Below are 14075 nucleotides of genomic sequence, written 5' to 3' on the forward strand. Positions count from 1 at the left end.
TGTGTCTATGCACACATAGGCATTTTTGGCAGGGTGTTTTTTGGCTGGAAACCCCCCCCCCCCCGAACTAGTGGGTTTTTAGAGGAATTCTTACCTGTAAAAATGCTCTAACCCTGGTAAATGTGGTAAAACGTGATAAACGCGGCAAACCAGTGTTTTTGAGCCCATATGTATCTTTTTGTGTAAAAAACGCTAACATGGAATAACGCGGCTCAACGTGGCAAAACGTGGCTAAACACTAATGAAAAAAAAAAAATCACATTTTGAATGCAACTTTATACAGCTAACGTCATTTTCCCTATACTAGTTTAAAGTAAAATACATTTAATCATAGATCAGGGACCCTGTCTTAAGCTGGAGTGTGCATATCCAAATGTAGATTGGTGATTGCTTCTGCCTGCTCCTAGAAAAGTTCTCCGGTAGATAGAGTGAGAATATAAAATGTATTGGATTATGATTAATTGTTTTGTTTCAATCGATCACTAAGAATTTTATGCCAGTGATATGGGCTGAGGAAGAGGATAAATATTCAGAGAGACCTTGCCCCCCAAACTACCCGGAGAGGATATGAGTCTAGCCAAGTCTAGTTCTTGCTTGCCAGGCTGCTGCTTGGGGAAGATGTAGCTGCAGAGATTTCCAGTCTTTACCTCCAAGGCCCTTTGCCTGGAGGAGTAAGACAGAGTCAGAGTGATTGTCCTCTTAGCTGCCTGCCAGTGCCTAGAAAGTCCTAACCTGACCTGTGGCAGAGGCCTGAAGAATCCTAACCTGGCCTATGGAGGAGGCCTGAAGAAACCTAAATTGGACTGTGGGAGAGGCTTGCAGAGTCCCAAGCTGGCCTATGCCAGAGGTCTTAAGAGTCCTAACCTGGCCTGTGGCAGAGCTCTGAAGAGACCTAACCTGGCCTATGGCAGAGGCCTGAAGAGACCTAACCTGACCTGTGGCAGAGCTCTGAAGTGTCGTAACCTGGCCTGTAGCAGGGACCTGAAGAGTCCTAATCTCACCTGTGGCAGAGGCCTGAAGAGTCCTGACCTGGCCTACGTCAGATGTCGAAGAAACCAAAAGGTAGCCACCTGTCTTGTTCTACAGAATCTAAATTAGTCTGTGGCAGAGGCATAAAGAATTGTTCAGCTGATCTGTGGCAGAGATCAAAAAAATACTTGAAGAGTGTGTGTAACCAGACTGGGCCTAAAGCATTGACAGAGAAGTCTGCTGAGCAGAATAATTGCTTTTGTGTTTGGGTATCCTGTACCCCTAACCCTCTCTTACTTAGAGAGTCAAAAATACAAGAAAGGACTGAAGATACTGAATGCTTTCTCTCTGTTGCCTTTGGTGGGTCGGTGAGTGTTTGGGTGCAGCTATGTAAGCCGTGCACCGGGGTGGACTCCCCAGGATACAGTGAAGTCATGAACGAGGAAGGCAACCCCAACACCAGGTTTTGCCAAAACAGAAGTTTACTTAGATGTGGCAAATAAACACAACCACAAATGCTGGAAACATACAATAAATTTACATAACCCAGCCCAAAGGCTGAGACCCTTGTGCTGCACAGCATGGCGCCTTCTGATGGATGACGGTAGAAAGCGAAGTAATTTACCTACTGGCGGTCACAACTAAGCTGCCACAACTTACCTGTTATTACCCTAAAAGAGCAGGAATCAGTGTATGGGTGTATGGTATGGGCTAGTCTGCGGTGCAGCACAACAGCTTACAATCTTATACAAATCTACAGTATTCCCCCTCCCATAACTGGTCCTGTAGCACGTGCCTGAGTATTCCTTCTGAGCAAAACGCCAGTCTGGCTTGAGTTTGTGGGATTTTATCAGCTCTCCAATGTGAAATGTCACTTTAAGTTGTGGAGTCCTTCCAATGATCAGTAACAACACTTGTGGCCTGACACAAACAGAGACCCTAACTAACTAACTATAGGCCTGTCCCAGTCTCTGGAGGCGCCAACACTGAAATGAGTTGCGTGCACGATCTTACCGACCCGGGTCTGCCTTGCATCCGCTGGTGACTCAGAACAGAACAAATGTCTCTCCAACAAGCATGCAATCTCATCAGCCTTCCTGGCAGCGATCTTCCTTTCTCTGAACAGGATCAGCGTCTTGAACACCATCAGCTTCACTAGCTGCAGTTCTCACACCTGGATGCCAATGGATTCTCTGCTCACATGGCTCTTTTCTTTCACCATCATCAAAACATGGCTGCAGTCTCTCTTCCTGTTCACTGAGCTCCCATGTGTAAAACCCCACCCCTTCCTGAATATAGAAATATCTATGCAGTCTGAGGCTGTGTTAGAAAAACAGTGACATCTTGTGGCTAAATCGCAGAATGTCAGTAAAACATTTCAAAACATTTAATTCACAATGAGAGCTGTTTCCCCATCTCACAGCTACATAGCATGTCACCAATAGGAAGGCAGGAGAGCCTGTTATAATCCAGCAGCAGCTGAGAAGGTCCATGCTACAAGTTTTTAATAATAACTACTTTAATTTTTTCGCCTGACATAATAATGTAGTAGCCTAAAAGCAACATAGTGCCTAAACTAGACCAATCTAATACACAAATCCTGATGTTTACCTAGAAAGTCATGGTCTTCCTTGTCTTCTTTGTAGCAGGAACTATGAGAAGGGGATCTTGCTCCCCAGATATTGACTACATACACTAGACTCCTCCTCTAATTGGAAATTATTTTAGGTGATGACCTTTAAATAATGTGTATCTTTGCCTGTATTATTAGCATCTACATTCATTCACAAAGATATCTCTATATACAGTGCAAGGCTACAAGGATTCTTCGTGTGTCCAGAGACAAACAATTACACATTTTGGATCCAGGCAGACAGTAAAGCTGAACTCTTCTTCAGTTCTTCAGAGAAGGCTGAACTAAAGGTAATATTTCTTTTCTTATAAACAATGAAGCCTATCTCTAAATTTAGCACAGCTGAAAGTTCCTGAGCTTTGAAAATCTGTAGCATTGAAAGGCATTATTCAGCTTATTGGCAGAAATGATATATTCAGTTTTCAAACTGATCATGAAAGAATCTTGTATACAGTAACTGTTGCATTCTGTAGTAAAAATAAAATACATTTAAAGTGTTTGTCAAGCCTTTTGGGGAACAATTGGAACTCCTTGCTCTTACTGCTAACCTGGGTGCAGACCTGAGTGGTTTTCAGAAGAGCGTCGACGCTCAACATCAAGATTCGCATTATATTCTGTGGTGCCCAATCAAACCTGAGCATTGTGTCACTTGAAGCTTGAAAAAGTACATGAGCTATTTTGGAGAGCATTTTTAGCCCCTATAGACTTCTATAGACAGGGAGCACCAGAAAAATGCCTGAAAACATGTGTAATGTGTTTTTCATGTTATTTCTTGTCTCTCCTCCTCTTAGTAACTAGCTAAAACAAAAACACTCAAGCCTGAACGGCCTTGAACACACTCAGAAAAGACACGTACCAACAAGCTCAAAAAAGTTGGAGGAGCTTAAAGTATAACGAAAGACAAAACTTTTTTTTTGTTTCAAACAGAGTGGGAATGGATTAGAACACCTGTTAGGTTTTTATTGCTAAGTATAATAGAGCAGCACTCCTCCTCTGACTGATCCAATAAATGTTATTTATCACATAAAAAGCACATAGAAAAAGCTACAAGCTCAGTTTCAAGCCTACGTGTTTCTGCCCAGTATGGGCCTTAATCATAGTGGCTATGATTAAGGCCCATTCTGGGCAGAAATGCGTACGTGTGGTACTAAGCTTCTAGCTTTTTCTATGTGCTTTTTATGTGACAAATAAAGTTTATTGGATTAATCAGAGGATGAGTGCTGCTCTATTATACTTACTGAATGTGGATGGAATACAGGAGCCATTTGCAAGCACCGTCTGCCTCCACAGGAAGCTGAGAAGACCTGGGGTTGAGCAGTAGTGAGTCTTTGTTTTGTTTTCTAGGTTTTTATTGTTATCTCTGCCCTACTTAGGGGATTCACCCTCTCTATTTGCCATGTTTACTTTTAGCATCAAAAGTGAAAGTAAATGAAAATCCTAAATTTTGGGTTATCACCAGAAAAGTATTAGAGGGGAAATCTTCCAATTGGAACACTATTTCTGGTTTGACCTGCTTGTTTTGGCAATGGGACAGGAAGTGAAGGTAAATCGCCCCATTGGGACACAGATAGCAAAACAATGAGTTATAACCATCTCTTACTCTATCCAAGTTCTACTTCAAGTGTGAATCTATATTACAGTACCGCTTGAATCCAGGAAGCATAAGGCTTCCCCACCAGTGCCCAGAGAATGGGAACATGTGCACCAATTCAGAAATGTAAATAGTAGAAAGGAAGATGCCTCTCAAACCAGCCCAATCCTAATTTTGGTGTTGGCCTCAGCAGCTGCTCCGGCCACAGAGGTGAGAAAGACGCACAAAGCGTCAGCTTATATGTGCATCATTGGCCTTGAAAAAGAAAAAACAGGGCAGGTGTGTCTATTCAGTGTTGATATATGGAGTATGTGAAGTGAGGGAGTGGTGGAAGAAAAGTTGAGAAAAGGCAGAAGAAAATTAAATAAAGAATGAAATTAAGCGACTTCACTTGAAGATTATGCAAAACTCCCCAAATTGGGAAAAGTGGTACAGGAACTACTTTTATAATCAGTGCGATTCTGATGAAGCCAGAGTGACACCAATTAGAATAGTCCCATTGCATGCAATTTATCATGCGATTTGAACAGTCAAATCGCATGACAATTTGCATCAGTGTGAACCAGGGCTTAGAAAGATTTATCCTCACTTCCTATTCCGCTGACAGGGAAAATGAGCAAGAGGGACAAAGGGAGCTAAAAAAAGGCATCTTTTTTTGTCTGTGTTGCTGTTGGAGAGTTTCCCTCACTTCCTGCCTGGAAAAATGTTACCAGTAGAGCAAGTATGAATACATTTTGATAAATCTCTCTAACAGATCCTTGAATAGTAACAAAAAAGGATAGGGGTTCTATTCCACTGACCCCCCCCCCATCCAAAACTTTAAAGAAAAAATTGTTTGGTGCACTTTTAGTCCACAAGAAACTGTCCCTTACCCTGAAAAGGCCATTTGGTTGTGTTTGCCCCCCAGGCCACAAGTTCTTAGTACTCCCTTGTCAAGAAACATTTGGACAGATATATAAACTTGCTTTCTGACCAACAAGAGGACAGAATTGCTCTTTCTATGTTTGCTCCATAGGTATAATGTGGCAGGCTGTGGAGTAGCAATTGGTTGCGGCAGTCATAGCTCTGGCTGATCTAGGCCCTCTAAGGAGGTCTTGGCCGGTTGTGGAAAGGCTGGTGATCATCCTTCATATCAGGGTTGAACACGTGGAGCTAAAGAGTTACAATGTGGAATGTATTGACATTTTCCCAAGTATCTCCTACACTAGGTTATGTGATAACACAGACCATATAACTAAGGACTCTTTCAAACTGGTGGTGTGAAAACAGTTTTACAACCCCTTGCCCATCCACTGGAATTCTAACATTAGAGCTCAACAGCCTGTCCACAAAACAAAGCACCACTGTTTAACATGGACTTCACTGCCTATCAAACTCACCCATTCAAATCAATGGGGCCTCACTGCAAACACAAGCCAAACAAACACCAGAAATGGAATGCTATTGGGCTATTTGTTGAGCAAATGTTTTTCACTGATTTAAAATGGAAAATATAGCATTTGGCCACTGCCTAAAAATACTGTTATGTAGATTTTTATAAACAAACACCATAGTGACCAATCAAAGTCTCCCTTTCTTATGGTCTGTTCAGTATAGTAAAATAAAAGGTACAATCTGATTGGTTGCAGTGGATGAGCACTAATACATTGTACATATATTGTGTTGAAGTTTGAAGTTGCTTCCATACCACACGGCATTCCAACATGGACTGACCACTGGGAGCTGGACTGGGATGATCGCTGGAAACAGAAATCATTAAAAATTGAGCTTTTACGTGGCCAGAAATATTACTTAGAGATGTTACAGTATGGTACAGGACCGAAGCCTAGTATGAAAGTCGGCATTCAGATTCACAACACCTGGCTGAAACCAGAAGTAGTGAAGGCTTACCAACGAGAGAAACATCAGATAGTGGCCAAATCTTCCCGACTTCCTGAAATCCAGGTAAGAAGAGAGAGATCTGATTGTTTACTGCTGAAATCCAGGTATGGTTTTTAATACATAGTTACATTGGTCCAGCTTGGACTAATGTGAACATACACTATATTGACAAAAGTATTGGGACACCCTTCCAAATCATTGGATTCAGGTGTTCCAATCACCTCCATGGCCACAAGTGTATAAAATCAAGCACCTAGGTATGCAGACTGCTTCTACAAATACTTGTGAAAGAATGGGTCGCTCTCAGGAGCTCAGTGAATTCAAGCTTGATACCGTGATAGGTTGCCACATATGTAATAAGTCCATCCGTGAAATTGGGGTGGAGGAACTTGACTGGTCTGCACAGACTCCTTACCTCAACCCGATAGAACACCTTTGGGATGAATTAGAATAGAGACTGTGAGCCAGGCCTTCTCATCTGACATCAGTGCCTGACCTCACAAATGTCCTTCTGGAAGAATGGTCAAACATTCCCATAGACACCCTCCTAAACCTTGTGGACAGCCTTCCCAGAAGAGCTTCAAAGGGTGGGCCAACTCAGTATTGTAACCTATGGACTAAGACTGGGAAGCCATTAAAGTTCATGTGTGTAAGGGCAGGCGTCCTAATACTTTTGGTAATATAGTGTACATATTCCATATTCCATGGGATCCTTGTGAGAGCAGAGAATCACTGTAGTAGTTTTCTGGGTCTTGTGGCAAATGGCTGCCATACTGCATAGTGAACACAATGGGTCACTTTATCCAAAGATCTCTGTGCTGAGATATAAGACTACTTGCACAATAGGTTGATATACAGACCCTAAAAGACCTAAAATTATGAACATCTGCAGCAGCACAAATTAAACAACAAAAATAAAATTAAAAAATCAGTCAAAATATATGTGCCCAAGTGTTATCTGATATCTAAAGTGCATATGACATCAGATATGTGCAATAAAATAAAGTGCCACAGTGCTCATATACATAAAGTGCAACAGAAAAGTTCATAAAACTACATAAGGTGACATGCGTATAAATAAATCATCCACCAATCTATCCAAATTGTCAACCACTCCTCCAGTGTATGAACTGATCACCAATCACCACTTCATGAAGTGGACACTCACCAATGGTAAAGCTACAACGCATGTAGCAAATGCAGCATGTTATCCCAGGTAAGGGTCACTTTGGGTAATATGTGCATCGGCTTCCCATATACTCCTCTGTGTTATGCCCAAGGTCAGTAGCAGCTGCAGGAAAAAAAATGCTTGCACCAGAGCCAATAGATGCCATAATAGTGTAGTACTTTATTGAGTCATATACATAGCATCCAAACAAATATGAAGCAAAGGAATCAACTAAAAACTGCGGTAACTCACATGTACAGCCGCTGCCGACAGAGATTGTGCAACAGCGTGACGTCAGTACCAAAGTCTCTATCCAACGTGTTTCGTCCAATTGGATGTCATCAGGAGATGTTATTTATAGCACTGCAGACATTCACAATTTTACAAGGAATCACTTGCTTCTGAACCACCATTCAGAGAATGCCTTGTTTTTTTTAAATGAATACAAGGCATTCTCTGATTGGATGAAGTGAAGACTGTCGTGTCCTGTCCCCGTCTTTCCATCTCCTCCAATCAGACAATGTTTTGTATTCATTAAGAAAAATACAAGACATTCTCTGAATGGCGCCTGTGCTGAGCGAGCAATCCCCTGTGTTCACTATGCAGCAGGGCAGCGGCTCAGCACGAGACATGGAAGACAGTGATGGTCACTGCTGTAGCAGGTACTTATACCAATTATATGTAACTATTTTGTTCTCCAGAGACTGACCTTTTCAGGGAACGGCCTGGTCCAGTTTTGTTGGGATGGTGTAGCAAGTAGACCAGTTCACCTGAACAGCACTGCCAAGCAGGTGAGTATCAAACCGTGACCTATGGAATGTTATGAATCTATTCTTCCATTTGATCCTCTGTAGCCATTAGAACGGTCCTTTTGTTTCTACAGATACAGTCTGTCATTGAGGACATGCTATCAGTTCACTGTGTCAAAGATCTGCCCACAGGAGATATCTTCCACAGTTATGGATTTGAGGAAGGTGAATCATAAACCATAATAATAGAAGTAGTGTCAAACTTGCGTTTAGAGGCATGTAAATGCATGTAATGATTTTCAGATGTGCCATTCACATTGAGTGTTAAAGTGAAATCTTTGGACCTTTTTCTTTTAAAAATTACAAATATGTTATACTTACCTGCTCTGTGTAATAGTTTTGCACAGAGTAGCCCTGATCCTCGCTTCTGGAGTCCACCTGGTTCCTCCTCTTCAATTACTGCCACTTGCTGTGGAGACACTCATGCGGGCTTGATTCTGTCTGCATCTATAGACATAGACAGCGCAGCTTGGCCCCTCCCCTCGCTCCCTTGTCACAGAATTTGGTTGACAGCAACAGGAGCCATTGGCTCCCACTTCTATCAATCTGCCCAGTAAGGAGGAAGAGAGTGGAGAGATTGCATTGATATTACCATCACACACTTTGCTGGACAAGGCTGTGGGAGTAATGGATGCTGCAGCAACAACCAGCTGGGACTGGCAGGGTTGTCTTAAAGCATGGGCACCCCTGGGCACTGCCCAGGGGCCCCATGATAATTTTGAATTACATCATACTTGCCAACTGGCCCAGATTTGCAGGGACAGTCATGCTTTTAACTAAGCTGTCCTGGGATGGCCGTGTCCTGATCCCCCCACCCAATACTGTATCATTCTTCGTCCCCTCTGTACTGTATCCTTTGTGTTGATTAGTCTTTGATTTACAGCACATTTTTGTTTGAACATATTTAAAATTGATTTTATTAAAAGTACTAATATATGGTTAATTCTATCAACTATTTAAACTTTCATTCTTGAAAGTAGGCGTGTAAATTGGGGCAGTTTGGTAGGGGTCCTAGTGCTTTACTTTACTCAGGGGCCCATGATGCTATTAAGATGGCACTGGGGACTAGAGACATCACAGATCAAATACGTATATTTGCTAGGACACCACGGCCCATCAAATACGTCCAAATTTTTATCAGGATAAAGATTTGGACGTATTTGATGATCCATGGTGTGCTGGCAAATATATGCATTTGAGAGAGCCGCTGTTCTCAGGCACAGAAAATCCAAAAGCATATTACCGTGGCTAAACCTGCTGTACCCCTTTAACTACCATCGCTGTTTTTGAGTTATTTGCACATATATTTAAAAAAATCCTTTTTATGCCTGAAAAGTAGTTTTTAGATTACACAATATCAGCAAAACGGTTTATCTAGCACAATATTTCTGTAATTTTAGGGCACACAAACACAATATATTACTCATTTTTTGTGAAATATAAAAGATCAGGTTGTGTCGAGTAAATCGATACCAAACACATGAAAGGCTTAAAGGATAAGCTCATAATTCTTGTGGGTGGGTTTAGGTGCTTGGGTGTAACTTTTTTTTTTTTACAATTTTATTTCTGTATTTTTTATCACTTTGGTGACCAAATGTCCCTTATGAGATACAGTTTTGTTGTCAGAGGTTCTCTTTAATAAGACATCAGGGGTCTGTTAGACCCCTGATGTCTAACCTGCCCTCCATTGATGTTATGGAACACATCTCAAGCTTAATTAGTTTCTTCCCTTCACAGTGGCTGGGGAAAGTGACAGCCGACCCCGGAAGTGATGTAATACATGTTGCTTCCAGGTTCTTACTGGGTAGGGGAGAGAAGTGAATATACCCCATTATTAAAAACTAAGATACAACCAGGAATTAGAATAAATCACTGACCCCTTTTTTTCTTCTCTGTTCCTATGTTAGATGAGATGAATAAGCCCAGCATGGGTGGAGTGAAGGCAGGGTGGACAGATCCGTACTGTGGAATGTTCAGCATCTTCAAGCCCAGATATATTCTGAAGGAATCTAATTCAATGGAAAAACTGCAGTTGAACAATTACAGCCATGTAAGTACATGCATACAGTGCAAAACCAAAGTACAAGATATTTTGTGACCCATTCAACCAATTAAAGTTGATGTTTAATTTTTGTCTTCCCTGGTTCCTCCTCCCCTCCCCCATTGTCAACATGCTATTGACAAATAAAACATTTTCATTACATATCTTATTTAAATCCAGTGATACCATCACTAAGTCTCTGTGCTTTTCTATGTAATTAAGGCAGATCATTTTCTGGCAGTTAGTCAGTTCCCGCCTAGTGTCAGTTAGTGTCAGATTGCCTACTGCATTATCGAAGTCCCATTATAAGTCGCTGATCATCGCCATTAGTAGTATATTAACCATTTGCCTTCTGGGCACCTTTACCCCCTTCCTGCCCAGGCCAATTTTTCAGCTTTCAGTGCTGTCACACTTTGAATGACAATTACGCGGTCATGCAACACTATACTGATATGACCTTTTTATAATTTGTTTTTCACACAAATAGGACTTTCTTTTGGTGGTATTTAATCACCAGTGGGTGTTTGATTTTTTGCTAAAAAAACTAAAAAAGGCCGAAACTTTGGAAAAAATATATATTTTTTTATATTTCTATTATAAAATTTTGCAAACAGGTAATTTTTCCCCTTCACTGATGAGCGTTGATGAGGCTGCACTGATAGGCAGCACTGATGGGCACTGATAAGGCAGCACAGATGAGGCGGCACTGGTGGGCATTGATGAGAAGGCACTGATGAGGCTGCATTGATATGCGGCACTGACAGGCACTGTTAGGTGGCAATTATGGGCACTGATAGGTGGCACTGATGGGCACTAATAGGCAGCACTGAAGGGCACTTATAGGCAGCACTGACTGACAGCACTGACTGGCGGCACTGACCTGCGGAACTGCTGGGCACAGATTGGCAGCACTCATATGACGCCCTCCCAGAACTGGACAGCCGCACTGTAGCTGTCATTCAGCTATAGCACGGTCAGAAAGTGGTTCCAAAAAATTCCTATATATATACCATAGTTTGTAAACACTATAACTTTCATGAAAACCAATCAATATACACTTACTGGGATTTTTTTTTTTTACCAAAGACATGAAGCAGACTACATTTTGGCCAAAATTTATGATGAAGTTTGATTTTTGAAATTGTTTTTATGGATTTGTTTTGTATCCATGCAGCTCAATAAATACAGTATGGTGTGAATGAGCCCACAGGCATGATACCAAACATAGTGAAAATGGATTTGTGGTTTACATACACTTTCATTTATGTTGAACATGGCAATAGTAACTCAACACCTAAACAGACTTCTTTTAATTGAAAGAATCACATTTAAATGGAACATTTGCAGTTACAGTGGTTGCTATGTAAGCTGAAAACATGCTGTCAGCCATTAAGCATGGCGGATTATGCCCTAACAAAGAATCAACATGAAGCCTCTTAGCAAAGCATGGGGCAGGCTTGTGTAGGAAAGTGCTGTGCTATGGATTTGATTGTTCAGCTATGTGATCCTGTCAAACGAGCTGGAAAATCCTCACTTTAGTCCTGTCTACCAAACAACACAGCTCATACTAGTAAAAATGTAACTGAAAACACCATTTTTAAAGTAAAAGCAACACTCAAAATCCAAATCACTATAGGTGATGACACCTCTGATTGTATGTTTTCAGGGGGTGCAATGTAAAGAAACCTTCATTGGAAGTTGAGCTTCTGATACATGGCAGCCTTTGTGCCACTTTTTCTGTCACCATGTAGGCACCTGCTAGCTGCAACTCATGGCCAAACACTAGTGGCTAGTGGCCTACAGTAAAACAAGCCACCCACGGCCTGATTGTTCAACCAGTTTCCAGCACAGGTGCTCCACTAAGACCTCCATGTCTGTGCACACGTGCATGGATGGCCGGTTTGACTCCCTTATCAATACATCCAACTGGTCTGTATCCATGTTAATCCCTCTTCATGCAAGGATCTGCATTCTACATGTGGTCACAGGTTGAGATTTAGTAGGTTAATGCAACCAAACACCTAGGACCAATGAGACATGGGGGCTCAAGTGCTCAATGCAAACTTCCATGTCTGTATATTTATGCATGAAAGACAGGTGTGAGACCCTTTTCACTCCATCCCCCATTTCATATCCATGTTAACCCCTCTTCGTGCCTGGAGTAAATTCATAAACAGGGCCCTGCATTCTACATGTACTTAAAGCTTTAGGCTCAGAAGGTCTAACTGAACATCTGGGGCCCACTGGACATGGGAGCTCAGGTCACCTGGTACGTGATCTGTTGAGGGTTCTTCTCTTACCATCAGGATGGTGACCCCTTCCGTTAATCACTACCAGCTACCTGGCCAATCAGGTTTGCATTCCTCACATAAAGACACATTTTCCCCAAATATTGGCTGTGCATTATAAATGACATTTTCTATTCTGTACATTACTCATTATACACCATTGGCCTGCCTCGCCGCTGGCTATCCCCGCTTCAGTCGATCCTGAATACGGCAGCCAGACTCATTCCCCTTTCCAACCGCTCTATCTCCGCCACCCCCCTCTGCCAATCCCTCCACTGGCTTCCGATTGCGCAATGGATCAAATTCAAAATCCTAACACTGACGTACAAAGCTGTCCACCATACTGCCCCGAACTACATCACTGACCTAATATCCAAGTACCGCCCAGCACGCACACTCCGCTCCTCACAAGACCTCCTTCTCTCTAGTTCCCTGGTCTCCCCCTCCCATGCCCGCCTCCAGGACTTCTCCAGGGTGTCACCCATCCTCTGGAACTCCCTGCCCCAACCCATCAGATTATCACCTACTCTCCTCTCCTTTAGGTGCACCCTGAAAACCCATCTCTTCAGGGAAGCCTACCCCACCCCCGGCTAACCTGCCGACCTCCTCCACTCTTCCTACCACTCCATCCCCCACAGCTATCTCCTCCTGTGCCACCATCCCCTCCCTCCTAGATTGTAAGCTCGAAAGAGCAGGGCCCTCAATCCCCTCATGTTTTGCATTGTATTGGTATTGTTCTGTCACATGTTCTGTCCCCCTTTGTAATGTACAGCGCTGAGCAAACTATCGGCGCTTTATAAATATAGTATAATAATAATAATAATAATAATTAGCTTGACTGTGCATCCCGCCTCCTATCATAGTAGGTAAGGAGAATTAGCAGTAAGATTTATGAACTTTACTGAATAAAGACATTTCATTACAGAACATTCATCAGAGTCTACATGATTGCCAATAACAGTTTCATGTAATGGGTGGTAACGGTTCCATAGTTATCTTACATTGTGATGAAGTTCTCATGCAATGGATAAGGTGCTGTAGTGCTTGTTCTGCATCTTACGATCTTGCTGTATACTTTTTCAGGCCCTTTTATATTTATGAAAAAGAAGGGTTTGTGAAAAGGAATTCACAGAAAGCGGCTACATTATGAACAGAATGTGATACTCAGAAAAATTTCCAAAAATTATGCTTTATTACATATAAATATTTGACATATGGGCAATCGCCCTGGTTTACCATCACCTCAGTATGAGACAATACACACAGACCTAAAACCATATAAAATAACACCAAGACCGGTCTGGATAGATGTGCTGCAAAGACAATGACCACTGAAGTCTAAAGTCTTTGTAGCACTGGCACATAGGTTAACACTTCCCAAAGGAGGTGTACACAAAAATTATACCATAGGTATATAGTGTCACATGTAATAAATATAAAGACGTGTCAAAACCATATAGGTTCTATCCCATAGAGGGGAATTCCCAAAAATTATACCAAAGGTATGAAATATCACATGTATACAATGCAGCGAGCACAGTGTGCGTCAAAAGAGAGGCATAACCATAAGCCTATGTTAGGCAGCAAAAAGGATATCACAAATGAAATGCAGTACAGTCCCATGCCGGCACATGTGGTTGGGGCCCATTCATCTGTAATATAAGTGACTTATTCTTAGGACTTTTAGATATAAAT

The 14075-nt window shown here is 42.0% G+C and overlaps 1 protein-coding gene across 1 annotated transcript in view; it reads left to right on the forward strand.

Annotated features, from left to right (window-relative positions):
• The window catches only part of PKHD1 (PKHD1 ciliary IPT domain containing fibrocystin/polyductin), an 808705-nt gene that overhangs the window by 35539 nt on the left and 759091 nt on the right, over positions 1-14075 (forward strand). The window contains exons 7-11 of the mRNA XM_089685961.1: positions 2778-2892; positions 5862-6137; positions 7944-8033; positions 8126-8216; positions 9959-10101. Coding sequence (XP_089542087.1) covers positions 2778-2892; positions 5862-6137; positions 7944-8033; positions 8126-8216; positions 9959-10101 — 715 coding nt within the window. The remainder of the gene's footprint in view (positions 1-2777; positions 2893-5861; positions 6138-7943; positions 8034-8125; positions 8217-9958; positions 10102-14075) is intronic.

The sequence above is a fragment of the Staurois parvus genome, unplaced genomic scaffold (assembly GCF_062004578.1).
Source record: "Staurois parvus isolate SC_StPar_1 unplaced genomic scaffold, SC_StPar_1.0 ptg000390l, whole genome shotgun sequence".
Classification (NCBI taxonomy): Eukaryota; Metazoa; Chordata; class Amphibia; order Anura; family Ranidae; genus Staurois; species Staurois parvus.